The following is a 27,301-nucleotide window of genomic DNA, read 5'->3' as shown; positions in this document are numbered from 1 at the left end:
TTGCTTCCTGGCAGACTAATGGAATTCTAATTGTCCTTTCCCACCCCCCCTCAAATTATAAAACTTTTTTTCAATCACATGTTCATTTTTTTTTTTGTAAACAGTCTTAAACTAAGGTCGAGAAAGCCCAAACCCGGTGTTTCTCCCCAAGTTAAAAACCAGCGAGGTGCACTGCAGCCCGCCGGCCTTCGCCCACAGAGGCCGGGCAGCTGGTGAGCCGTTTCTGGACAGGCTGTGGCTCCCCCCTGAGGCAGAAGCCCCCAGCTCCTGGGGCCCGGCCTCCCCCCGGGAGGCCACCTCCCCGCCCCCAGGCCTGCTCTGGCCTCAGAGGCCACTCAGGCCACCCACTCTCCCACCAACATTCCCAGGCCGCTGTGAAGAAACGTAAAACATCTAAAACGCTACTGAGTCTGCAACCAGGGCCCAAGCCCATTCCGCTCTGGCCCGGGGCCCTCGCGGGACTCGGGGCCTTTCCCCGGCGGGGCGGATGCTGCACCTTGGCCGCTGGCGGCTCAGATCTCGGACTCCCGTCTGTAGGGCCGCTGATCGAGGGCGGTGCCGGCCTGGGGTCTGTCAAAGTCGCGCCTGGCCTGGGGGCCGTGGCCGTCCTGCTCTCTGTCTGCCTCGTCCTCGTCGTCGCGGCTCAGGAAGGCCAGCTCGTTCTCGTAGCAGAAGGAGTTGGCGCTGGGCAGCAGGAACTTGTTCTCCACCAGGTCCTTGGCGCTGCAGCGGGGCGTGGACGGCACCTCGTACGTCTTGTGGAAGTGCGAGTAGTCGATCTTGTACTGGTTCTTCTCCTCGAAGAGGACAGGCTCGAAGCGGTGGCCCCACAGGATCTCGTTGGCCAGGTAGGAGCTGCGGGCCTGTGTGGTCATGGCCGTAGCCTCCACCATGCCCTCCAGGATGACCACGATCTCAAAGTCGTCCGTCTCCAGGTCCTGCCGGCTGATGCCAAACAGCGGGCTGGCCTCATCGATCTCGTGCAGGATGGTGATGGGCGACACCAGGAAGATGCGGTCCAGGCCCTTGTCGAAGCCAACGTCGATGTCGATCTGGTCCAGCGGGATGTACTCGCCCTCCTCCGTGACCCGGGGCTTGATGAGCTGGGCCCGCACGTGGGCCTCCACGATGTGGCTCTTGCGCAGGTTGCCCACGCGCCACATGAGGCACAGCTTGCCGTCGCGCAGCGCCACCACCGCGTTGTGGCTGAACAGCAGCGTCTGCGCGCGCTTCTTGGGCCGCGCCATCTTGGCCATGATGGCGCCGATCATGAAGGAGTCGATGATGCAGCCCACGATGGACTGCGCCACCACCATGAACACGGCCACCGGGCACTCCTCGGTCACGCAGCGCAGCCCGTAGCCAATGGTGGTCTGCGTCTCAATGGAGAAGAGGAAGGCCGCCATGAAGCCGTGCACCTGCAGCACGCAGGGCGTGCGGCCGCGGCCCTCGGCCGGCTCCAGGTCCCCGTGGGCCACGGCGATGACCCAGAAGATGACGCCGAACAGCAGCCAGGAGGCGAGGAAGGCCAGCGAGAAGATGAGCAGCATGTAGCGCCAGCGGATGTCCACGCAGGTGGTGAACATGTCGGCCAGGTAGCGCTGCGACTTCTCGTCCATGTTGGCGAACTCGATGTTGCACTGGCCGTTCTTCTTGACGAAGCGGTTCCGGCACCTGCGCCGAGTGTGCACCTTGCCGTTGCCGAAGCCATTGGCGCCCGACATGGTGACCAGGTGCAGCCCGTCCTCCTCGGACGACACGATGCTGTAGGGGTTGGCACGGCCAGATGCGGTCATCCCGGGGGCGGGGGCGGTGGGACCCCAGCTTGCCCCCGGGCCGGCTCCAGGCGGGGCAGCTCCTGCAACAGAGGGGACAGCAGGCTGGCAGTGAGGCCAGCAGAGCGGCCACCCGACCTGCGCCTCCGCCCCGACCCGGCCTCACCCCAGCCAGCTCCTCGGCCACCTCCCCTCTCCCGGCTGCTCCAGACGGGAAGCCTGGCTTCTTCCTCAGTTTCCCTTTCCCCCACCAAGGGCTCTGCCTGCAAAGATATTCAGGGTCCGGCCCCTCCTCCCACCTCCCGGCCTGAGTCCCTGGCATCACCTGCCGAGAGCAGCATGACGGCCACCTCGCCAGCCTCCCCACTCCCACGCCGGTGCCAGTGCCCACGGGAGCTGCCAGGAGTCAGTGCACCCTCTGCTGGGACCCCTCAGACCTCACCTCCAGTCTCGCCCTTGCTCGCCCCCAGGCCCACCCGAACACCCTCCTCCCAGGCCCTGGCTTCTAGGCCACAAGAGTGTCTCGGGGCCCCCCTGCACCTGGGCAAACTGTGCACCCCACCCAGGACCCCACGGTAATCTCACTGCACCGGCCTCTGACCTCGTAACGGTAGTAATAACGACAGCAATGGCTCGCTGGGGCTGCACCCACCGTCCCACCACGAGACCGCGAGTCCCTGAGCGCGGGGGGTTTGCTGTTTGCTCACTGCTGTCTCACCCCCAGGGCCTAGACCTGGGCATGACAGACGCCTCCAGCCTGGCCCCACCCGTCCTCCCGAGGCTCACGCTCTCCCCGCAGGCGCCCACTCTCGCTGCCCATATGCTGTGCTCGTGGCCACCCTATCACCAGGGGGCTCGCTGACCCCGGACCTCAGCCCGGGGGCCTCCGCCACCCCGCCTTCCTCAGCGCTGAACAAGAGCAGGTGGGGAGCCTCAGCCCCCTCGGCGGAGCACCGGGCCGGCACACGTCCTCACACACGGGGCACACTCCACGGCACCGCTCCCCGTTCTCACGGCTGGGGGCAGGCACCCCAGCCCCAGACGCGCAGGCCGGAGGCCACCCCTCCCCCGGTGCCCCGCCGGCTCTGGGCTGGCCCGTCAGTGCCAGGCTGAGGCATCCGCAGACCGGAGACCCCGACACCACTTGGCCCCGCGGGCACTGAGGCCGTCCGGCCATCCGCGTCGGTGCCCCGCGGGAATGGCGTGGCAGGGCGCTGAAGAGGTGGGCCTGCGCCCCCTACGGATGGACCCCACGCCCCCCGACCCCCCCCGGTCGCCCGACGAGGTCAGAGCTAGCTGAGCCTCGGGGCGCTCACGTGTGATGAGACACTGAGGCCCCAGAGAAGGTCCAGGGCGGCCAGGCCAGGAGAGAGGAGGCGGCAGCACTGCGATCCAGCCCTGGTCTGTGGGATGGGGTGACCTCTGACCTCTGTTCCAAACCCACACGGCCAGCCAGGCTGCAGACCCCTCCCAGGGCCTGCCCAGTCGCTGGAGCCACTGGATCCCCAGGTCTGGCAGGTGCGTGGCGCTCCCCGCTGCCCGGACCAGCTCATCCATCCACAGGGACAGCAGGCCAGACCTGTCAGCAAACGCTCGTGTGTCACCCGCTCGGAAGCCCAAGGAGGTAGCTACCGTGGCTACTTCTACGCTCTGGATGGCGGCTCAGAGAGGTCAAGGGACTTCCTCAAAGCCACACAACCACTAGGCAGGAGAGCTGGGCGCAGAACCACTTCTGTCTGACACAAGGCCTCCCACCGTGGGGACCCCAGGCTCTGCGGCGGCCTCTGCTCAGGCTGCCATCCTTCCCCCATGGCTGCTCCAGCTGACAGCCTCACCCTGGGTCTGAGGAGCTGAGGCCTCAGGCCATAGTGGTGGACACGGCTCCCGCCTGGTCCAGGAGCCGGTGGCGGTGGGAACCCCATGGACTGTGCCAGGAAGACAGCTCAGCCCTAGACTCCTGGGCCTTCCAGGGGGAGGTGGCCAGGCCTGGGGCACGCCGATGCCAGCGGCAGGCCGCCGGATCACCAGGGGCAGGTCTGCGTGGCCAGGAGGCCTTGAGGGACGTCCAGCGGGTCACGGCTGCTCTGAGCAGCTCGAGGCCTGCGAGGGACAGAATCGCAAGACTCGAAGGCCAGAGGAGCCCAGCCTGGCACACTGCTCCCAGCAGCTGGGCAGCCTCCCACCTGGCCAGCTCGCAGTGACCACTGGCATCTCTGCCTGGGCTGGGCGCCTGGGCCGCACCCAGACTGTGCTGCACAGTCCTGGGAACCCCTCTTCTACTGGTCTTCCTCCTAAAGCCACAGCGAAAATCAACAGGTCACATTCGCAGCCACTCCCACACTTCTCAGAGCTGGTGACCACTGGCATCTCTGCCTGGGCTGGGCGCCTGGGCCGCACCCAGACTGTGCTGCACAGTCCTGGGAACCCCTCTTCTACTGGTCTTCCTCCTAAAGCCAAGCGAAAATCAACAGGTCACATTCGCAGCCACTCCCCCACTTCTCAGAGCTGCAAACTGGTACTCGGAGCAAAGTCACCTATGCAAAGTCCCCCGAAGCCAAGGAGCAGAGACACAGCGGGCAGCTCTGTGTGCACGTGTGTGTGCATACATATGCGTGCATGAGATGCCAAGGGTGGGGGGAGTACCTCGCGGGCGCTTGGTGAACACACCACCACAGAGAAAGGCCGAGAAGAGGATCCACAGTAGCAACCCCGGCACCACAAACTTGCCAAACGTCCAGCGACCCTCTGCACACCCAAGGCAAGAAGGTTACAGGGCTCTGTGGTCTTTAAGGACTCGGTTTAAGAAATGTAGGGGACTTCCCTGGTGGCGCAGTGGTTAGGGCTCTGCGCTTCCACTGCAGGGGGCCCGGGTGTGATCCCTGGTCGGGGAACTAAGATCCCGCAAGCCGTGTAGCATGACCAAAAAAAAAAAAGAAAGAAAGAAAGAAATGAGGGACAAGATTCTCAACCAGCCATGTGCGGCCCTGTGTGGCTCCTGTTTAACGGGTGCACACAGATCAGACAGAAAGGAAATTAGATTTGCTTTGCTGGAAGAGGCTTTAGCAAGCAAGGAGTCCGGCTCCCCATCTTATAGATGAGAAAACGGAGGCTGAGACTTGTCCCAGGTCACAAAACACCTGTGGACCAGGATGAGATAGATGGTAAAGACAATAATTAAGACTACGTTGGTAGGACGCCCAGGTTGGCCAGTGGGGGTCCCAGGCGTCGCTGGGAGGGAAAGGGGAGAGAAGCACTAGGGTCCCCTACCTGAGCCAGCCTAGGCGACTTCAGCACTGGAGACTGGGAGCGAGGCAGGCCCAGCAGGCTGGACCCAGAGACCCCGAGGGGAGGGGGAGCTGTCCCGAGCCCGGCGTCCCTGCCCCGCCGACCACAGCGCTTGTGCACACAGCCTCCTGGCACTCGGCAGGCTTGGCGCACCAGCAGGGCCTGGGCTAGGAGCTTTTAGGGAGGCAGCTGACACATGACCCGAGGGCCAAGAGTCATCGCGAAGCGCCCCCGGATGGAGCGGGACACCCCATGCCAGGTCCCCCGAGGCTCTGGGCCTCAGGTTTCAGCAACGTCCGGAGGAGACCAGGCCAAGGCCAAGAAAGCGCGGACTAGTCGGATCAATGGAGGGGGCACCGAGGAGAAGCTCAGTGACCCCCTCCCTCGGGAGGCCTCCCAGGCGGCAGGACCCCTTCACAGGGATGAGTGGAGTAATCAAGTGCTTACCACCTGCCAGGCGCTAAGAGCTCCAGTAGCTCATGTGATCGCTTATATGACTTCCTGGATGAGGAAACTGAAGCTCAGAAAGCCTGAGTCACTTACCCAGGGTCACACAGCCTTTCAGGAGTGAGATCCTGGTCTGGCGGGGTAGGAGAGAACTCAACCCCCCCATTCCCCTAGGCCAGACTGTGGACATGACACTGTGTTCCAAGCCTCGGTCCTCAGGGTCCCTGCAATGCCCCATGGTGATAAGACACAAATAACCCCAATCTGAGCCCGTGAAAGCAGAGGTAAGACCCTCACCAGCACTCCTGATCTGTGGCCATTCAGGCCCTGCTTGGAACATCCAGGGACAGGGCACTCACTGCCTCATGGTCAAGTCCTTCCAAGTCCACGGTCTCTCCTTAAAGATCACTTGCTTCAGGGAATGCCAGCGTGCAGCCACGTACACCTCCCCCCAGCCCGTGCCCGAGGCAGACATACCAACCCGTCACAGAGCGTTTCCGCACTGCACCCTGTGGTGGCCGCAGCATCCTTATCCAGTTACTACCCATCAGACTCAGCCCAAGCGCCTGCAAAAGCCAATCGTTCATCTCAGGCGGGAAGACGGAGGCTCCAAGAAGGGCGCCCTTGCTCAGCCACGCAGGAAGTGAGAGGCGTGGGCCAGGCCTGGAGGGTGCACTGCAGTGAGACGGGGCAGCTCGGGGGCGGCAGGCTCCAAGTCAGGCTGGCGCCTCAGGGTCCAGTGAAGAGGTTGAGGCTGGCTGAGGAGAGCCAAGAGCTGGCCTGGACAGGAGGTGGCGGGTTAGGGGGCTGACACTTCTGTTCTCACGTTCTGGGGAGACACGGCCATCTCCTGTGCCCGCCCACCTTTCCCAGGCACATTCCCTCCCCTCCCCAAAACATTCAGCCGGCCTCGGTCACCCATGGCCTGCAAACGTTTGGGGTCAACACCGTGCAGGCCTCCTGGGCCAGGCCCCTGTGAGGCCGGAGGAGAGACGCGTCGCCTTGTGCTGGGCATGGGAATGGCCGGTGCTTGGCTGTCCCCGGGCCCTCACCACTTCAAGGCCCACCTGCCCAGCTTCCAACCACCAACACCAGTCTTTCCACCCGAAAGACCAACACCAGTCTTTCCACTCTGCCCGTGCACCGGCATGCCAGGGAGTTAATGCCCCAGGAGCAGCTGCCTACCACGACGGGCATACTCGGGGCACCTGCTCTACTAGGCCTCCCAAGGCCCCTCAGCTCCTGGGCCCCCCTCACAAGCCACGTGGCCAACATGCTCCCCCGCTCCTCCAAAGCTTCCTCCCCTCTTCCCTCCACTCGTCCCCCCTGTGGGGTCACTGGGCAGTCCAACCACTCCCCCAGTTAGCCCAGCCACAAGCCTGGCCTCCTCCCTCTCCTTTAGCCCCCAGATCCACTCCCTTCCCAGGTCCTGTGTATTTCAGCTCCTGAATGACGGAAGCTGTCCGCCCACTCCTTGCCCACAGACACCTCCTGTCCAGGCCGTTCCTATCTACACAGCGACAGGCTCCTGAGGGTTTTCCTGTGGCGAGCCTTGCCCGCTGTGGTCCAACCCCCCAACCACAGCCAATGGGAATGGTCCAACCCCCCAATCACAGCCAATGGGAATGGTCCAACCCCCCAACCACAGCTAATGGGAATGCTGGAAATCCCCCTATCGGTCGGGAATCAGCAGAAGCCCACCGCTTCCACGAAGCCCTTTTACGTTCTCTAGCCCTGGGCTTCTCCTGTTAGGACCAGAAGCTACTTTCCACCTTGTGTGAGAGTTGGCCTTGCCTGGGCCCCATCTCGGGCCAACCTCAGAGGTCCAGAGAGGCTGGTGCAGGCCTGGCACAGCGGGGGCACCCAGGAAATGCTCAGTGTTCAGACAAAGACGAGGGAATGAGCTGCTGAACAGAAGGATAGATGAGGAGACAGTTACACGTAAGGTGGGGGGTCAAGCGTGTGGATGGATGAACAGGGCTGACGGACGGGGATGGATGGATGCGGGTGACCAGAGGCATGGTTCGTTTAGGTGCGTGAAAACTGCTTAGATGAGTTGGGCGAATGGATGAATAGATGGATGGACAAGTGGATGGATGGATGGGTGGATGGATGGGTGGGTGGGTGGATAGACGGACAGACAGACGGGTGAGTGAATGGACGGATGAGTGGATGGATGGATGGATGGGTGGGTGGATGGACGGATGGACGGACGGACGGACGGGTGAGTGAATGGACGGATGAGTGGATGGATGGATGGATGGGTGGGTGGATGGACGGATGGACGGACGGACGGACGGGTGAGTGAATGGACGGATGAGTGGATGGATGGATGGATGGGTGGGTGGATGGACGGATGGACGGACGGACGGACGGGTGAGTGAATGGATGGATGAGTGGATGGAAGGATGGATGGATGGATGGGTGGATGGATGGATGGACGGGCGGGTTAGTGAATGGACGGATGAGTGGATGGATGGATGGGTGGGTGGATGGACGGATGGACGGACGGACGGACGGGTGAGTGAATGGATGGATGAGTGGATGGAAGGATGGATGGATGGATGGGTGGATGGATGGACGGACGGACGGACGGGTGAGTGAATGGATGGACTAGTGGATGGATGGATGGATGGATGGATAGATTGGGTGGGTGGATGGACACATGAATAGATGGATGGGTAGGTGGGTGGCTGCATGGCTGGGGGGATGAATGCATGGAAAGATGGCTGGCTGGGTTGGGTGCGTGGGTGGACAGTTAGATGGATGGGGGATGTGTGGAACTAATGGATGGAAAATGGGTGAATGAGAGGTCGAACAGGCGGGAGGATGGGTGCCCGGGTAGATGGACAGAGATGAGTGGGCGGGTGGAGGCACAGATGGGCGTGACTGCGTGGACAGGTGCATATCCGTGACCTTAATCTTACCTCTGGAATCCTATCTTCTAAGTAACGGTGCTCACCAGGCAAGCGACTGTCTTCAAGGCTGCACTAGCAGAGGCTGCCATTTCCCAGGCACCAGCTGGAGAGGACTCAGCGGCTGGAAGACCCTGAAGTTAACAGAGCACAGTTACCACTCTCCTTGGGGGAGCTCAACAGTCATAAACCTCCACACAAACCCCCATTTCTGCTTGCTTTGTCCCCCGGACCCTCCCAGGACCCCAGGGGAGGCAGAGGGGGCCTCCGGCCCATCCCAATGCCCCAAAGCTTCACAGCCCGTGAGCCTGTCCATAACAACCCTTCAGAACCAGAGAAGGGCAGAACAAGGGGGGCCCCCAGAGAAAATGACCACTGGTAGCTACTGAGTGCCCACTGCATGCCAGACACTTGGTAGTTGCTTCACGGACACCAACTCAGGTAAGCCTCATGACAGCCCCAAGAAGTTGGACCCACTGCTGTCCCCGTTCCAGAGATGTGGGCACTGTGGGAACTCTCCTCAGGCCACAGAGGACCTCGGGGCACAGCCTGTACGCCTGGCCACCTGCAGAGCCTTCCCCACGCCCCCCACGGGCCCCGCTGTGGGCGGACGGCCTCCGCCTTCCACGGCAGTGTGCTGTGAGGTCAGGGCAGAGAGCAGCAGGAAGGGGCTCGGGAGCCTCGGAGGTGAGCCAGCCCGAGATGCCCCGTCACCTCTGCCCTCCCGGCCACGGCGTCCATGCAGGTCACCCTCTTGCAGCCGACGCCGGCAGGAGTCCACAGTGGCACTGGATTTTCCAGCTGGGATTAAGGGAACTGCTGTTGAGTCGGCCCACATCACAAGCCTCCTGGGGCAGCGCCAGCAGTGGGTTTAGAAGCACACGGACCTGGGTTCCAGTCGCAGCTCCGCCCCTCACGAGCTGTGTGACCTTGGGTGCGTCACTTCCCGGCTCAGGGCTTCTGCTCGCTCTGGTAGCAGTGGCCTGGCTGGTCCCTCTTCACTCCAGGCTCCCACCGCAAGACGCCCAGTCCTCAGGCCCTGCTTCCCCACCCTCGCTGCTCCTAGAGCAGCAGCCAGCGGCCCTGCCGTTGGCCGCTCTCAGCCGTTTCCTTCTAAAGCCAATGGAGGCTCCATCCCAGACCCCATCGCGCAGCTGGACTCCCCACGGCGAGGACCCGTTCCCGGGTCACTGACCTTGTCCTTGCCCTGGAGTGGACACGCACTGTGCCCGGCCCTGTGTGCTGGGCTCTCGGCTTCAGTCATTCCAACCTGCGCAGCCCACCCTGAGGGACAGACGGGGAAACTAAGGCTGAGGGAGGTGAGGTCACTCGTGCCGGGTCTCCGAGAGCAGAGGAGGTGTCACAGGGCCGTGGGGAGGGAAGGGGGTGGTAAGCAGGGGAGCACCTGCCCTCCCCGCTTCCCGTGGTCACTCAGCCCGCCTGCCCCAAGCCCTCTCGGCCTCTGACTCCCTGCTTCCTGGAAGGGGCTTTCTCCTAGGAGGGAAGCAAAACCAGCTCCATTCTACACAGCAGGAAATGGAGGCTCAGGTCAGAGAAGGGCCTTGCCCAAGGTCACAAAGCCACGGAGTGAGTGGCAGCTTGGAGACAAGAGCCCAGGATCTGACACCCCGTCCAGCGCTCCCCCTGCCCCTGCAGCGGCCATGGCCCACGAGACGTGACCCCCAACCCTCTGAAGTTCACCAAACACTTCCCTGGGTGGCGGTCACAGTCCTGGACGGGGGGGGGGCCGGAGCAGGGGCAACGTCTGCAGGTGACAGGGGTGACTGGACGTGACAGTGAGACTGTCCCTCAGCCTCCCAGCAAGGGCCGTCCTGTCAGCCAGGGGCGAGGCACTTCCCTTTCCTGCCCGGCCTCCCCAAGGATGTGCCTGTGAAATTCAACCTGGGGGGAGGTGTGCGCTGAGCACGGGCCTGGCACCACGTGGCTCGGTCACCACCATCACAGCCTCCCCTGGAGCGGCGGGGCCCAGGGTCCAGTGAGCTCCCAGCCCTGCATTCGAGGCCTGATCGCTCCCCAGCTCCCAGTGGGAACTTCCCTGGGTCTCAGGCTTCACATCTGCAAAATGGGTAGATCCCACCTGCCTGGGGAGGCTGTGAAGAAGGTAGACCGAAGCCCTGCCTCAGCGTCCGGTGCACAGCAGACACGCGGTAAGCACCGGTCCTCCCAGCGTTGTCTGAGGGGTCTTCCTGCTCTGACAACCATTGGGGTGCCCGACACGATGGGAAGCTGGGGCACCCCGGACCCTCCCGTGCGGCCTGGTGTGACGCTCTCAGGACGCACCCAACAGGCAACAAAGCAAGAGAGCCTGAGTTCTGCGGGCGCAGGGGCCTGGTTGCCCCGCTCCTCTGTGCCAGGGGCGTCATCGCTGGCAGGGGCACCCAGTAAACGCTGGCCACAGCAACCACAGTGACCACGGCCCCTCAGATTCCATGGCCTGGAGACAGGCTGCACGCACCGACACAAGGGTAGGCTGCGCCAAGCGGCCGGGAGGGACAGGTGTCCACTCTCCGAGCCCCGAGGTGAAGCCAGGGCAGGAAGTTCTGGCCCCCACGGCGGATGACAGGTCACGCCAGGCACCAGGGAATGTTTCCGAGGGTATTTTTATCTTGAGAACATCCTTCCCTGGGGGGTAGGGGCAGGAGAGAGACAGGGTGTCCTTGGCCCCAGGCCCTTGGAAGCAGCAGAGGACATAGACCCCTGGTGCCCTCTGCCAGAGTGGCCATTACATCACTGCCCCATCCCTGGGCTTCCTTGGGTCCCAGGAGCAAGTGGGACCTGGAGGGTCTTGGGGTTTTCTTGGGGCTCCCAGCTCTGCTCAAACTCACTCTGTGACCTAGAGTAGGCCCCTGTCCCTCTCTGGGCCTCCCTCTGGCAGGCAAACTTTCCTGAGGGCACCAGGGACTTGGCGATAGACCAGGAGTGCCCGCCTGCCAGGGGCGTCCCCACCGGGCAGGAAGACAGCGAGTTAAGCAGGACATACAACGGGCAGGATCGGGGCCGCGGTCAGAGCCCTCGGAGCCCAGGGGAGGTGTCTGACCCAGTCGCGGGCAGGGCCTCCCTGGAGAGAGCCCGGCTGAGACCGACCACAGCACGGCGCAGGGCACTCAGGGTCGCCCAGGTCAGGGTGCACATCGGCTCTGCTCTTCACACACTGGGCCTCGGGCAAGTCCCGCCCACCTCGGAGCCTCCCTGTTCCTATCTGCAAACGAGGGGGCTGGCCCTTCCAGTCCCAACATTCAGGATCCTAAGGATTTGGGGCTGAGGCGGGTATAGAGAGACAGGCAGGGGCACCCCTTGTCACCCGAATAACAGTGAGGGCGGAGGTGTGCTGAGTGCCTGTGTGTACAGGCATTGCACTGATGCCTGCAGAAACGGAGGCTCGGAGAGGCCCTGTGAGTCATTTTAATGAGCTCGGACTCGACCCCAAGGGCACTGGGGTGCCAGAGAAAATATAAATTCTGAGGCAATACGGCTTGCGTTCAAATCTTGTCTCTGTCCCTTCCTGGGTGACCCTGGGCAAGTCATATAACCTCTCTGAGCCCAGTTTCCTCACCTGTGAGATGGGATTAATAATGTTATCTGTCGATGGGTTCACGATGGGGTTTCATCAAGTTAGTACAAGGAGCTGGAAATTTCCTGGTCCCCCACGCCCTGCCCTCATCACCTCTCTGAGCCCCTGACTCACTCTGAAGAGGGGCCACAGGTCCCTGGAGGGCCTGGACTAGACCTTACCTCCAAGCAGGAAGGAGAGACCAGATGGACAGGATGGGAGGGACCCAGTGCACAAAGGCACCATGGTGTCTATTTTTCTGACGGCTGTAATTTTTCAAGCTTCAACTTAATTCAAGCCTCAGACATTTTCTAAGTGTGCAGAGGAGAGCATGGACCTGAGATAGTGACAAGAAACGGTCTGGGACGAGAAAGACCGTGAAAGAAAAGGCTGGAAAATTTGCCAACACAAAAATATTTATGATATTGCTTATCAAAACCCACTATAAGCTAAATAAAAGGGAAATGATAACATGTTTGTTATGAAAAGGATTGATGTACTTAATATATAAAGGGTTCTTATAAATCAACAAGAGAAAAGGACACACAGTCCTGCGATCCTCAGTGGGTGACGTCTCAGGAATGTCCACACCTCGAGCCTCAGCCTGAGCTGGCCCCTCACCATGGAAAGCCCCTCTCTGCCTTTCATCTTTCAAGCTCAAAGGATGCCTCCTCCAGGAAGCCTTCCGAGGTTTCCCTGGAGCTGCTGCTGCTCCTTGCCAGGTCCCCACAACGTCTTTCTTGGACCCCTGGAACCAAATGCCTAGCTTCTGTGAGTGCCTGGCACTGCACCCGAGAATGTTCCAGGTGAGATGGCCCAAGCGTCTCTGACCAAGGAGGAAGCAAGTCACGGAAAAGAGCACCGTGTCCACAGTCACCAGGCTATGAGTCACGGCTCCAAGCCCAGCACCCAGGGGTCCGGCCTCTGTCCCTCTGCATCCAGCCGCCTCCTTCCTAAGGAGCCCTCCCAGCCAGGGGCTGCCTAGCTTCACAGCAGGCTGGGCCCAGCACGAGGCCTGACAGGCAAAGGCTGGCAGAACACGGCCTGACCCCCGGCCGCTTGCTGCGGGAGCACAGGGACAGTTGTTTTCTCAGCTTCCCTCCTCTTCCCCTCCTCACTGTGTAAATCTGGCTTTATTTGGGGAACAGAAGATTCACTGGGAGGGCCTGACAGACCTCTGAGGGCTGGGGTTCACCCTGGCACGGGCTGGAGGCTGTGCTCTGAGATCAGGAGTCTGGGAAAACAGGGTGGGCTTCCGGACGACCCACCACTCCACCCAGGGTCCCCTTGCCAGCTTGGCTCCGGCAGCACTACCAAGGCCTGGGGCCTCCACCCGCACTTGGCGTTCACTCACTCAGCGGACACCTACTGGGCCTCCACTATGTGCAGACACGGTGCTCAGGGACGAGATCCAAGTGGGACAAGGCAGACAAAAAACATGCCGGGGAGAAAGGAACCCGCGTCATTCCAGAGGCAGGGTGGGCATAGGAAGACCTCTCCAAGGAGGTGACATTTGACTCGAGGCCTCAGGAGGAGATAACGTGGGAACAGTGTTCCCAGAAGTGGGAACAGCACGGACAAAGGCCCTGAGGCTGCAATGTTGCTCCATGTGTTCAAGGGAGGGCAGTGGGGCTGCAGCCGCGTGTGCCAGAAGGGAGAGAAGGTGACGGGGGAGGGAGCGCTCAGAGGGAGAGCCGTCCTGCCTGGGACACACGGCCTGACGCCTGACGGCCGATGGGGGCACCCGCGCCTCCTCTTTCTCATCTGCCAGAGGCAATAACAATCCACACTGCAGAAATGGCTTTCAGAGGAAACGCTTCCACCTCCTGCCTTGCACGAGACCGAGGCTCAGTGTGGGAAAGCACCAAGCTGGAGGGCGCCTGACCTTCTGACCCACCGCAGCCTCCCACGCTTGTGGCCTCAATGCCACACGTGCTTTTCCAACCCCACAACTTGAACTGTACCCGTGAACGCTGACACGTGCTACCTCAGCTCACACTATGCTTCCTTCGGACAGTCGCAACAGACTGGGGCTCAGAGAGGGTGAGCGCCATGCCCAGGGCCACACAGCTGGTCCACCCAGAGCTGGGTGGGATTCATCTGAACCCAGATTCAGGGCCATGGGAACAGAGGCCCGGGAACTGACCACACATATCTGGCCCTGATGTCTCCAGGAGAAACCACAGTCTCTCCAAGGGGCTCAGGACCACCTCCTACAGGAAGCCTTCTGCCTGGCTGCCTCTCCCTCATGGCTAACTGGTGCTGTGGGAAGGCAGGGGCTGCTGAGAGCCCAAGACTGGTGGGGCAGGGGCCTGGTGTCTGGATCCTATTAGGCCCTGCTGTGCTGTGTGACCTTGGCTTGAGCCACCAGCCCTCTCTGAGCCTGCGCCCAGGAAGAGAAGGTATATTTGCGGGGGCGTGGTTCCTGGTGCAGGGGGTGTGAGCCGCAGGTCTCTGCCCCAAGCGCAGGAAGGGTGGCCACTAAGAGCCCCAGGAAAAGCTTTCTCACACCTGGAGCCTTTATTTAGCACCAACTGTGTGCGCCTCTCAACAGTCCTGTGAGCCACTGCCCAAAGAGAAAGCAACAGGGTCAGAGAGAGAATGCAGTGCCCCGAGGCCACCGGCCAGTCAGTGCCTGGGGCTGCGCCATCCTCAGGCAGGGGGTCCTGGGGAGGCTGTGTGTGCTGGGGGCCCGTGGGACACCCCCAAACCTGGTCCCGACCTCCGCCAGCTCCAGCTTGCCCTCCTCCACCTCTAAGGCACGTGTTTACATGACTAATGCCTGCCTCAGTTTCCACATCTGGAAAAGGGGCCCAATTCTACTGCCTGCCTAGTACAGCTGTTAGTCTACGCACAGGGTGCAGAGCCGGGACCGGCACACAAACGTGCTCATGGGTGCACACACCCCGCATGGACACATGGCCTGGGGTGTGGGTACGTGTTATTCCAGGAGCGTCGTGGTACGTACACACCTGGCCTCACTTTGTTTCCCCAGAAACAGGTTCTGAGTCAAGGATTTGGGGGCAGGTAGTTTACTTGGGAGGTGGACCCAGAGAGGTGACCAGGGAGGGGCAGCAGCGGAAAGGCGGTGCCATGGGAGGCGGGGCTGCAGTGGCCTGGAGTCTGGATATGCTGTGTTTCACTCCACAGCTGTGCAGCCGCAGGCGGCACTCACACAGAAACCAGGGCGCAAGGTACGAAGCCGGCAGCCCGCTGCTCACCCCGGGCAGCGCATGTCTGTGCGTCCCTGCTCCCCCGCGGGAACACACCAAAGGCACGTGGGCTGTGTCCTCACGAGAATGCATCTGTGCCTACGTCACGCCAAGGCTGGACACATGGGGTGAGTCTCCGTGCGCCGCTCTTGCACATGTGTATGCGTATGTGCGAGCTGTGTGTGCGCACACGTGTGCACAAGGTATGGCACAGGCACGCACACATGTTCGGGCTATGTGCGTGTGCACGCACCGAAGCCCCTCACCCAACCCTGGCCGTGGCTGTGTGGTGGTGGAGATGGTCTGGTCACCTTGGTAACGCTGAGCTGGGGCAGCCTTGCTTCAAAAAAAAAAAAAAAAAAAAAATCAAACCACTGAACACAAAGAAGAGAAGGAGCTGGAGGGTTGTGAGGGTGAGGCGCAGCCCCAGGCTCCGCTCACGGCTCCCACCGCAACCGGCCCACCTGTCCCAACCCAGCGAGGGCTGCCACAGCCGGGACACAGGTCCCAAGACCCAGTGGGCGGACAGCCCCTGGTGTGGGGGGTCCCTTCAGAGTCCCGGGGAGCCCACCAGGGATGGCAGCAGTCAGGGACTGGGTGGGCCCCCCACTCTACAGACTCACCAAGCCCCGGAAGAGGGCACCCTAGACACCAGGCACTTTGCAGACCAGGGGACGCTGGGCCGAGCCGCACACAGTCACCCTCTCTGGACAGTTAACGCACTAACGGCGCGCGCTTGCCTCGTGGCCAGTGCATTAGCCCAGATCGTGTGATGATTTATTCACGAGCTCCTGTCCCCTTCCCATCCCCGCGGCCAGCTCGCCAGCCTCGCTGCCTCTGCTGGGTGGGGAGGGAGGGCCCGGCCAGACGCTTCCCTATCTCGCTCGCAAACATTGCACGCTATTTATATCTCATCAGACAGCGTGCACGGGGATGAAACCGCCGGTGCTCTGCACCCCGCGAGCAGCCAGGAGCTGAGACCTCGACACGGGCTGCGTCAGGCAGAAGTGCGAGGTGCTCACACCGGCCTGCGCTCACATCTACAGGGGCTCTGCCCTACCTGCCTCCCTGTGCCCTGAGAAAGCCCTGTAAGGAAGAGTCTGCTATTGTCCCCATCTGACAGATGAGGAAACTGAGGTTTGGAGAGCTGAAGTGACTCACCCAAGGCCACACAGCCTGTAGGATGCAGAGCTGGGGACTAAACGCAGCCAAGCCGCCCCAAAGCCTGGACCTTTACTGCACAGCATTTGACCTCCCTAACTGAGTCCCAGAGCAGCCCTATGAGGTGGGCATCATTATGATTCCCGTTTCACAGAAGAGGAAACTGAGGCTCAGAGAGGTGAAGTGACTTGCCCAGGGTCACACAGCCAGGAACGGAAGCCAGATGTGTGACCCAATCCATGCCCTGCGCGAACCCCCTGACGCGTGCAGGGAACAGCCCCGGGGGATGAGAATGGCTCAGGGCAGTCAGTCCCCACTGCTACCTGAAGCAGAAGCCATGTGGGGCCCCTTCACGTTGTGAGGCGACCCTGCCTCAAAGCCCAGCCCACCTTCCAGACACCAGGGGAGGGCAGCTTGCCTGGTTCTGGTACCGCCAAGGGCCCAGCTACCAGCACAGCGTGAAGGGCCCTCGAATCCTAGCGCTGACCTCCGGTCATCACCCTCACGGAGAAGGTGCCCCTCGCCTGGCCACATCGGCATTAGAGCAGGGAGCTCTGGAAAGCCCCTGCCGACCTCCACCCCCTGGGCAACCCCTGACCTTGGCTTCTCCTGAGACCCTGGGAACGGAGCCAGCTAGAGCTCCGGACGGCAGTGCGGCCGCCTCCCAGCTCCTGTGTCCTCATGCGTACGACAGGCGCCAGCAGGCCCTCTGAGGGTGGGGTGGGCACGCAAGACGTGGCACCCAGCACAAGGCCTTCACACAAGAACCCCTCAGCAAGTGGCCATGGCATTGGCTTTCACGTCGTCTGCAAAGCACGACACAGCCCGCCTGCTGAGCCACAGAGCTGCACGGGCTTTGCAGGGTTCCAATTCCAACTCTGACTCCTTGGTTGTGTGTCTCACGCACCTGGCAGCCCCCCTCTGAGCCCTGGTATCCCTGCCTTGCCCACGGGCCTGTCCAGGTGTGCTCCGGCCTCAGCGAGCACTTGAGAGCCAGACAGCCCCTCACCCCACCCGACTCCAAGGCCAGGGCAGCTGGCACCTCTGAGCGACACCTCGGCCCGGGCCTGGCCGCGGGGGCCCAAAGAGCGACCACGCTACGTATCCCCTCACCCCCAGCCTGGAGTCCTGAGCCTCTAGATCTGACTGTCACCCAGCCCGGGGCCGGGCACGAACAAGGGCAGATGGCGGTGAGGAGTGCCCGTGCCCTCTGGGCACCTACCACACGCCTACCTGGAACCCGGGGACTTTACCTGGACGCCCTCATTTAAGCCTCACGAGAGCCCTGCTTTGACATCGGAGGAAACTGAGGCACAGGAAGATGGCCTCTGAACATTGGAGACCATGTGGGCTGCAGCCCAGACCCCACCCCCTTCTCTGTTCCGCCTGTGGGGTGGCGGGAGAGGCCAGCACTAGTGACCGGCAATGCCCTGCAGCGGGGACGGCTCCCTTGACTCTTGGTGGGGATGGTCCCCTTGACCCTCGGTGGCACCCCCGGCCCCGAGCTTTGGGAAGCCACGTCCTGGCCCAAACGCAGGGCCCTCAGTGCTCGGCGTGGCAGCTGGAAGGTGGAGCAGTAGGTGCATGGGGGCTGCACTCCCGGCCTCTGAAGCCTCATCTGTATAATGGGTGGTAGGGACCAGCCCGGCACCTGGCCAAGTGGGCACTCAGCCATCCGCTATGGAAGGGAGGGCTGAAGGGGCCCTAACGGCCCAGGGTCCACCAGTCTCCCGCCACTCAAGACTCCACCTCCTACTGGCAGGTCAACCCAGACAGGGGTCTGGGGCCCCCAGAGGGGCACTCAAGGTCCCAGCACCAGATTGATGGCCATCGGACAGCGATGGCCCCATAAGCAAGGAAGAAAAGGCACCCCAGGCCTTGCACAAAGGCAGGGAGTCGCAGAGACTCTGTGCCCACGAGGAAGGGCGGCACAGGGGCGGGGGTGAGCAGCGACGCGGGGGCAGACCGCGTGGGGCCCTGAAGCTGGCCTTCTGACGGCTTCCCCATCAGCCACAGCCACACTCCCAGACGGGCTCTGAGGAGCACCTCAGGCCCCAGAAAATCCCTTAACCTTTCTGAGCCTCATGCTCTCCTCTGTAAACGGGGGTAAAGAGAGTACAGGCGCCTTCCGGGGTCACCACAGCAAAGCAATGTGTCGACATCCACCAAAGTCCGAAGCAGCACGAGCTTCCAGGAACGTCCTTTCCTGCGACCCCGGAGCCCACACTCTCCCTCCAGCCAGAGGTGTGGGGGGAATCCTGAGGCGGGGTGACAGGGGAGCCATAGAACCCACGATCCAGGGAGACGCTGGGAACAGAGACAACGAAAGACACGGGGACCTAAAAGTTACCGAGGGTCAAAACACAGAGCACAGGACGGCACGGCCCTTCCCCACCTGTGCCATCGGTCATACCCGCCTCACCGGTCACAGCGCACGCACTCCTCATGCCCGCTTACACACTCAGACACGCGCCCACCACACAGTCAGGGTCCTGCACGGCCGCAGCACACACAGCCGAGCACCCCGCACCGTCTACACAGCCGCCATTCAGATGGCCTGACCCCGCCTGCACGGCTGGTCCCAGGCCCACCCTCTGAACCCACGTGCTTGGGCTCCACCCCCTGAGGAGGCTGTGCTGTAAGGAGGGGCACAGAAAGGAGGGTGGGGGTCCATGAGACCCTCCACTCCTGCAGCACCAGCCCCCAGACCAAGGGGAACCAGGTGGCTGGGACTCCCTCCGAATCCAGCCACCAGCACAGCCCTGATGGGAGCTCCCGCAGGTTCCTCGGCACTGACAGGCTGATTAGGGGGTGGGGGATCAGCTGTGCCCCTGCCTCCCACCTGGAGCAGCTGCAGCCTTTGTGGGGTGCAGAGGGAGGGGCTCCTGTCCCCGCCAGCCTTTCTGTCCTCCCAGCAGCAGGCAGACCCCCCCTTTCCCTGGGGAGCCCATCAATGCCTGCTGGGCACACACACATCCACATCTGTGCCCCTCAACTGAGCACCTACTGTGTGCCAGGCCGGCGGGACCCCGGGGTCCCACGGCTCCACTGGGACCCTGAGTGGGTGGCGTGACTCCCACGGCACACCCAGGGGCTCAGGGGGCTCAGCCCCTCGACACAGATCACCTTGGTTCACTGAGATCCACTTTTATGAGGAGACAGGTGAAAGAGACATGAGCCCAGCTGCAGCCTGCCGGACCCCGGCCAGCTCCTCCCCAATTCCATGAGCGTCTCTGCTCAGACGGCCCTACCCTCTCCGTGTTCCCTGATCACTAATTCAGCAGTCTATGCTCAGTTGCACGTGGACATGTGAGGGCAGGGATTCTCTTTTTTTCTCAAGAATGGTTTTTAGAGCAGTTTTAGGTTTACAACAAAACTGAGGGGAGGGCACAGAGATTTCCCACATACCCCGACCCCGCACACGCACAGCCTCCCCACTGGCAACACCCGTCCATACAGCGGGACCTTCGCTGCCATCAGTGAACCTGCGTTGACAGGTCAGCATCGCCCGAAGTCCACAGTTTACCTCGAGGCTCACCCTTGGTGCTGTACTTTCTGTGGGTTTGGACAAATGTACAAAGACTTGTATCCACCATGACAGCGTCACACAGAACAGCTCACTGCCCTAAATATCCCGTGCTCTGCCTGTCCGTCTCCCCTTCTCCACCCCGGCAACCACTGACCTGCCTGCTGTCTCCATCGTTCTGCCTCTGCCAGAATATCATATAGCTGGAATCACACAGCATGTAGCCCTTTAGGACCGGCTTCTTTCACTTAGTCATACGCATTTAGGGTTCTTCCATGTGTTTCCATGGCCTGACAGCTCATTTCTTTTCCGTGCTAAAAGATACTGCACTGTCAGGATGGACCACGGTTTATTTATCCATCACCTACTGAAGGACATCTTGGTTGCTTCCAAGTTTTGACAATAACTAATAAAGCTGCTGTAAACACCTGCCTGCAGCGTTTGGTGTGGATGTAAGTTTCAGCTTCCTTGGGTAAATACCAAGGGTTAGAGTTAGGGTTGCTGGGTCATACGGTAAAGAATGTTTAGTCTTGTAAGAAACTGCTGAACTCTTCCAAAGTGACTGGAGCATTTTGCATTCCCATCAGCAGTGACGAGGGTTCCACGTCTTCACCAGCCATTCTGAAGGTATGTGGTGGTATCTTACTGTTGTTGCAGAGCACAGGCTCCAGACATGCAGGCTCAGCAGTTGTGGCCCACGGGCCCAGCCGCTCCACGGCATGCGGGATCCCCCCAGACCAGGGCTCGAACCCGTGTCCCCCGCACCAGCAGGCAGACTCTCAACCGCTGCGCCACCAGGGAAGCCCCTTACTGTTGTTTTAACTTACATTTCCCTGCTGACAAATGATGTGGGGCATCTCTTCTTTTTTTTTCATATTTATTTATTTGGCCACATGGGGTCTTAGTTGAGGCACGCGGGATCTCTCTTTGTGGCACGTGGGCTTCTCTCTAGTTGTGACGTGCAGGTTTTTCTCTCTCCAGTTGTGGCACGCGGGCTCCAGAGCGCGTAGGCTCTGTAGTTTGAGGTACGCGGGCTCTCTCGTTGATGTGCACAAGCTCAGTAGTTGTGGCATGTGGGATCTTAGTTCCCTGACCAGGGATCAAACCCACGTTCCCTGCACTGGAAGGCGGATTCTTCACCACTGGCCCACCAGGGAAGTCTCTAGAGCATCTTTTCATATGTTTACTTGCCATCTGTATATCTTCTTTGCTGAGGTGTCTGTTCACATCTTCGGCCCATTTTTTCCTATTGTCTGTTTGTCATTCGTTCTCTATTGTTGAGTGTCAAGAGTTCTTTATTGTGGATAACAGCCCTTCATCAGATGTGTCTTTTGCAAATATTTTCTCCCTGTCTGTAGCTTGTCTTCTAATTCTCTCAACGTTGTCTTTCCCAGAGCAGAAGTTTTTAATTTTAATGAAGTCCAGCTTGTCAATTATTTCTCTCATAGATCATGCCTTTGATATTGTATCTAAAAAGGCATATCCATACCCAAGGTCATCGAGGTTTTCTCTTACTCTGTCTTCTAGGAATTTCATAGCTTTGTGCTTTACATACATTTATGATCCATTTTGAGTTAATTCGTGTGAAGGGTGTGTGGTCTGTGTTTAGATTAACTTCTTTGCGTGTGGACATCCAGTTCTTCCAGCACCATTTGTTGAAAGACTATCCTTGCTCTACTGTGTTGCCTTTGCTTCTTTATCAGCGATCTGTTGACTATATTTGTGTGTGTCTATTTCTGGGCTCTCCACTTTGCTCCATTGATCTGTCTGTCCTGTTGCCAACCCCACACGTCTTGATTACTGTAGCTTTATAGTAAGTCTTTTTTTTTAAGTAAATTTATTTATTATTTTAAAAATTTATTTTTGGCCGTGTTGGGTCTTCGTTGCAGTACGCGGGCTTCTCATTGCGGTGGCTTCTCTTGTTGCGGAGCACAGGCTCTAGGCGCACGGGCTTCAGTAGTTGTGGCATGCGGGCTCAGTAGTTGTGGCTCACAGGCTCAGTAGTTGTGGCTCACAGGCTCAGTAGTTGTGGCGCATGGGCTTATTTGCTCCGCGGCATGTGGGATCCTCCCGGACCAGGGCTCGAACCCGTGTCCCCTGTATTGGCAGGCGGATTCTGAAACACTGCACCACCAGGGAAGTCCCTATAGTAAGTCTTTAAGTCAGTTAGTGTCAGTTCTACAATTTTGTTCTTCTCCTTCAGTACTGTGTTGGCTGTTTTGGGTCCTTTGCCTCTCCATATAAACTTTAGAATTAGTTTGTCGATATCCATAAAATAACTTTCTGGGATTTTGACTGGGAATGCATTGAATCTATAGATCAAGTTGGGAATAACTGATGTCTAACAATATTGAGTCTTCCTATCCATGTACATGGAATATCTCTCCATTTATTTAGTTTTTCTTTGATTTCATTCATCAGGGTTTTGTTGGATTTATACCTCAGTGGTTTATTTGGGGGGGGTGCTAATAGAAATGGTATTGTGATTTTAATTTTAGATTTCACTTTTCACTTGTTTACTGCCGGTATATAGGAAACTGATTGACTTTTGTACATTAACCTTGTATCCTGCAACCTTGCTATAACTGCTTATTAGTTCCTGGAGTTTTCTTGTCGATTTTTTCATATTTTCTACATAGATGATCATGTCATTCGTGAATAGAGACAGTTTTGTGTCTTCCTCCCCAATGTGTATACCTTTTATTTCCTTTTCTTGTCTTATCGCATCAGCCAGGATTTCCAGTACGGTGTTGAAAAGCACTGGTGAGAGAGGACTTCCTTGCCTTGTTCCTGATCCTAGTGGGAAAGCCACGTTTCTCATCATTAAGTATGATGTCAGCTCCAGGATTTTTGCAGGTGCCTTTATCAAGTTGAGAACGTTTCCCTCTGTTCCTAGTTTACTGAGAGTTTTCACTGTAAATGGATGCCGGCAGGGCTTTGTTTTGTCCCCTGGTGTGTCCTGGTGCTTGGAGGAAGTACCAGCCCATGGCAGGCCCTCCGTGATCTCCTTTGGAAGGAACAGGTGCAGGGTGTAGGGAAGGGGCTAGCAGGGAGAGGGAGACACCACAGCAATGGCCTTGGGTAGGTGAAGGCAGAGGGGCCAAGTGGCCGTGGGGGACAACAATCCATCCACAGGAAAGGGATGGAGGCATGGTGAGGGGATGCAGGTGGCGGGAGGTGGGAGCTGCAAGGTTCTCCTTTGACTTTCTCAGTACTGAGGAGGCCACACTGTCGGCTGAGACTCCAGGACCCTGGAGAGTCTCAGGAGGCAGGGCCCCAGGACCAAGAGGCCAGGTTCCGGGTGGAAAGGGGGGAGGTCTGGGGCCAGAGCCCCAAGCTCGGAAGCAAGAGAGGGGTCCATGAGGCCCCAGGGCAGTGCAACTGGACTCAGGGGCTCACGTCCTTTAAGTCTGGTCTCCTGCATGTCCAGGAGGGATAAGGTGGGCTCAGGAGGCAGACGGCAGGGGACCAGGGCACCAGGGGTGGTTCTGAAGGGCTCCCTAAGGTCCACTGGCTGGACACTCACCCTGGGAGGCCTCCTGCTGGGCCAGGCCAGAGCCCCTCCCCTGGGGCACCTTCTCTGCTCCACAAGCCCCAGCACCCCCACTTCTGCAGAGACTTCGCTCGGGCCACGCGGATGCATTTCCCCCGGGTCCAAAGTCGAGCGGTGAGTGAATCGGCCGCCCTGCTGTCTCCCCAAGCAGCAAAGGTTCGCGTGCAGGTCTGTGGAAAGCCCAGCATGCCCACGACGCAGCCACGGGAGTGGGGGGGTCTCCCGGGACATGGGGCTCTCGGACAGATGTGAGCCCCACCGCTGCCTAAGAAATGGACAGAGGGGGCACGATCCGCACGCCGAGAACTTAAATCTTTCCCTTGCATGAGCCTCCCAGTACAGAGTAGGCACTCAAATAATGCTCTGTCTTTCTATCCTAGTCCGGTGAGGGTAAAAACGAGGGAGACTGGACCGGCCCCATGTCCTGTGGCTGAGGTCACAGGGGATGGAGGGTGGCAGGTCATTCAGTCCCTCCCCCCTTGGGGCCTCGGTCTCTCCACCTGTAAAGTGGACAGGACGCTGAGAACCCTCCTCCATCATCTAGACTTCTGAAACAGTTCTAACACCGGGCACACACAATCACAGTTTGAACGGGGCAGACTTGGCCCCATTTCTCAGAGTAGGGAAGTGAGGCTCAGAGAGGTGAAGCTGCTTGCCTGGAGTCACACAGCAGGGGGGCATGGGGGGCTGCCCCCTTTAAATCCAGGCTAACCTGGCTCATGCCCAACACTGCACCTCCCAGATCCTCAGCCCAGGTCTCGGCCTGCCCTCAAGGGAGAGCCCTTCTTAAAGGCCCCTGTGCCTTTGGAGGCGCCGGGGGCCCAGCCGTGGGGCTCCCCGGTCTGGCCACCTGCCTCCCTCAGGACCCCACCTCTCAATCCCTGCTCCACTCCTGGCCAGTACATTTTGAGAATTAAATGAGATGATGTTCGGGAGAGCACTGAGCGCAGCGCCTGGCACCAGAAGACACCAAGTAAACAGTCATTTTCATTGTTTTGGGTGCCAAGTCTCAGTGAAACATCGTGGCACTTCCTGAGAAATAAAGGCACCCAGTGACACCACAGGCTGCTGAATCCACCACCAAGGCGGGCATTTTGCTGAAGCCCCCAAGATATCCTGACGGTTGCCAGGAGCCAAGAGAGGGGGCTGAGGACATCCAGGCCCCCGGGGCACATGGCCTCAGTCCAGGGTATCACAGTGGTTTGTCAGCACACCAGCCATCTCCAGAGGGACTCTGCCTGGTGGTCCAGGGATGGGGCCAGGGCAGGGGGACCGGCAGGAGTAAAACCCAGCCCTCTCCCTCCAGTGAGGAGAGTGCCGGGGTTTTTTTAATAAATTTATTTAGTTATTTTTGGCTGCACTGGGTCTTCGTTCCTGTGTGCAGGCTTTCTCTAGTTGCGGTGAGCAGGGGCTACTCTTCGTTGCGGTGCGTGGGCTTCTCACTGCGGTGGCTTCTCTTGTTGCAGAGCACCAGCTCTAGGCGCAAGGGCTTCAGCAGTTGTGGCACGTGGGCTCAGTAGCTGTGGCTCGCAGGCTGTAGAGCGCAGGCTCAGTAGTTGTGGCGCATGGGCTTAGTCGCTCCGCGGCATGTGGGATCTTCCCGGACCAGGGGTCGATCCAGTGTCCCCTGTCTTGACAGGCAGATTCTTAACCACTGTGCCACCAGGGAAGCTTGCAGGGAAACCAAGACACCTGAGGGGGCCCCTCGGGCTCCAGGGGCAGACGGACTGCTAGAGATGAGCTGGGCTGCTATGCGATCTCTCTGAGGCTCGGTGTTGGCATCTGGAAATAGGGCAGCTGCTTCCCACTCCTGGGGCTAGCCATGAGGACCCAACGGGATGAGAAAGGGCCTCGCATATGGCAGGGGCACCCACCCAACTCCCAAACACCTCAACCTGGGGGAGGGCAAAGGTCAGGGAAATGACCACTCTGCCAGGAAGGGAACGACAGAAAGGGTTTCAACAGGAAGAAACGCTCCACTGGCTCTAAAACAGAGGCGGTGGAGGCCACGGCGGGACCCAGGCACGCTCAACTCTCCAAGGGGCTGGGACCACCCCTGGAGGGCGCAGCGGTGGTAGCTCTAAAAGCTACAAAGGCACAAGCCCTCCGACCCAGCAGGGCCGCTTCTGGACTTCTTGCTTGGACAGCGCTGGCACGAGGACCTCAGTACCCAGGTGATCACGGCAGCGTTACATGTGATAACAGCCGAGGGCTGGAGGGGCCCCGGAACGAAGCAGGCTCACGAAACAGAAATCCAGCCCAGTGCAGGGAATACTGGGCAGACCTTAAAACCGTTCTGCTGGTTGATGTACTAATCAAAGGGGTCATCTACTACACCTCTCCTGTGCGTATCCTTTCATCGCTCCCAGCAGCCTGACGGGGGGAAGAACCGTTAATGCCTCCATTTTGGAGATGAGCAAACTGAGACACAGAACAGTCAAGCAATCTGCCCAAGGACACACAGCTGGTAAGCGGCACAGACCAAGCATACCGTATCTGCTTGTGTCTCCAAGATATGTTGCTTAAAAATATGTTTTTCTTAAAAAAGAAAAAGTCAAGACACAGGGCAGCATATCCAGGTTGACCACGTGTAATGGGTTGAGTGATGGCTCCCCCAAAATATATGTCCACCCAGTACCTCTGACTGTGAGTTTATTTAGATAAAGGGTCTTTGCGGGTATAACTAAGGATGTGGAGATGAGACCATCCTGGATAAAGATGCCCTGAATCCAATGACAAGTGCCCTCATGAGAGGAGAGAAGACACAGGGAGCAGAAGGCCACGTGAAGACAGAGGTGCAGACTGGAAGGATGCCAAGGAACCCCGAGGGTCACAGCAGCCCCGGGAGCCGGGAGAGGGGCCCGGGGTGGATTCTCGGAGGAAGCAACCCTGCCGACATCTTGATTTCGGACTCTGGCCCCCAGAACTGAGAGACGATAATCTGTTTTGTTTTAAGCCCCCCAGTTTGTAGTGACTTGGTATGAAAGTAGTACAGACCCCACCCGCTCCCCCCGTCATCCCACTTCTGTCTTCTCCTCTGGACCTGGCTGACGGACCACCCCATAGGACGGCTGCCCCTCGCAGGGCAGGGCAGACACGTCGGGTGTGTGGGTTTGTTCAACCACCTCCCCTCGTGTCCCCAGTTCCCAGAGGAGGAGACTGAGACCAAGGGCTCGGGTCACAGCCCCCAGGGGCGCTGCTCCCCCTTCACTCCCCATCCACCAGTGCTCGATCTGTGGCAGGGTGACTGGGGGACCCCTGAGGCCCACCAGGAGGGCAGCTGGGTCAGGACAGGACGCAGAGCCTGGTCACCTGGCTCTGGAGCCTCAGGGCTGGGGCATCTGCTGTAGGATTGGGGCCAGAGCCCACAGGTGCCGCAAGGCTCCAGCTGGCAGGGCCGGCAGAGGAAAGGAAGAGGGTGGCTCGGGTCTCCTCTGCTGTGAAGCCCCGAGGGAGGGGCTGGGCCGTTCCGGGGCTGTCCGGGGACTTTTGGAGGCACCGCCTCCAGTGGTTCTGAAGGCTCCTGGGGCCCGGGGTGGGGGTGGGGGCAACTTGGCTGCCCCAGCCGGGCAGGTGCTTCCGACAGCCTGAGGCACAGCAGGCCGAGGTGATGGGCACGGGTGAGCCTCCGGCCTGTGTGGCAGAGGGGCCGGGGGCAGGGAGAGCGGAGGCTGCCCTGGCTGCCCTGACCGCAGAGCTGAAGTGGCAAAGGGATGAGAAAGCAGATGCCCAGACGGGGCACGATGCCCACGTCCACTTCACACACGGGGTCACTGAGGCCCGGGGCCAGCACAGGGGTGACCAACACCCCCTCAAACTTAGCCTCTCAGACCCTTTCCACAGCGGCCTTCAGTGG

The 27,301-nt window shown here is 59.9% G+C and overlaps 1 protein-coding gene across 4 annotated transcripts in view; it reads right to left on the bottom strand.

The window, feature by feature from the left end:
* Positions 1-55: 55 nt before the first annotated feature.
* KCNJ12 (potassium inwardly rectifying channel subfamily J member 12) overlaps positions 56-27,301 on the bottom strand; it is a 33,701-nt gene continuing 6,455 nt past the window's right edge. For 3 of the 4 annotated variants that reach the window (XM_024753598.1, XM_024753618.1, XM_024753610.1), the window contains 2 exons: positions 8,435-8,556; positions 56-1,858 (listed from right to left, as the gene is read on the bottom strand). In XM_024753598.1, the coding sequence (XP_024609366.1) occupies positions 513-1,796 (1,284 nt within the window). In that variant the 5' untranslated portion in view covers positions 1,797-1,858; positions 8,435-8,556 and the 3' untranslated portion in view covers positions 56-512. The remainder of the gene's footprint in view (positions 1,859-8,434; positions 8,557-27,301) is intronic. The other variant, XM_024753604.1, reaches the window with a different exon arrangement.

Source organism: Neophocaena asiaeorientalis, unplaced genomic scaffold (genome assembly GCF_003031525.2).
Source record: "Neophocaena asiaeorientalis asiaeorientalis breed wild unplaced genomic scaffold, Neophocaena_asiaeorientalis_V1.1 scaffold540, whole genome shotgun sequence".
NCBI lineage: Eukaryota > Metazoa > Chordata > Mammalia > Artiodactyla > Phocoenidae > Neophocaena > Neophocaena asiaeorientalis.
This window is presented reverse-complemented; position numbering and strand designations above follow the sequence as displayed.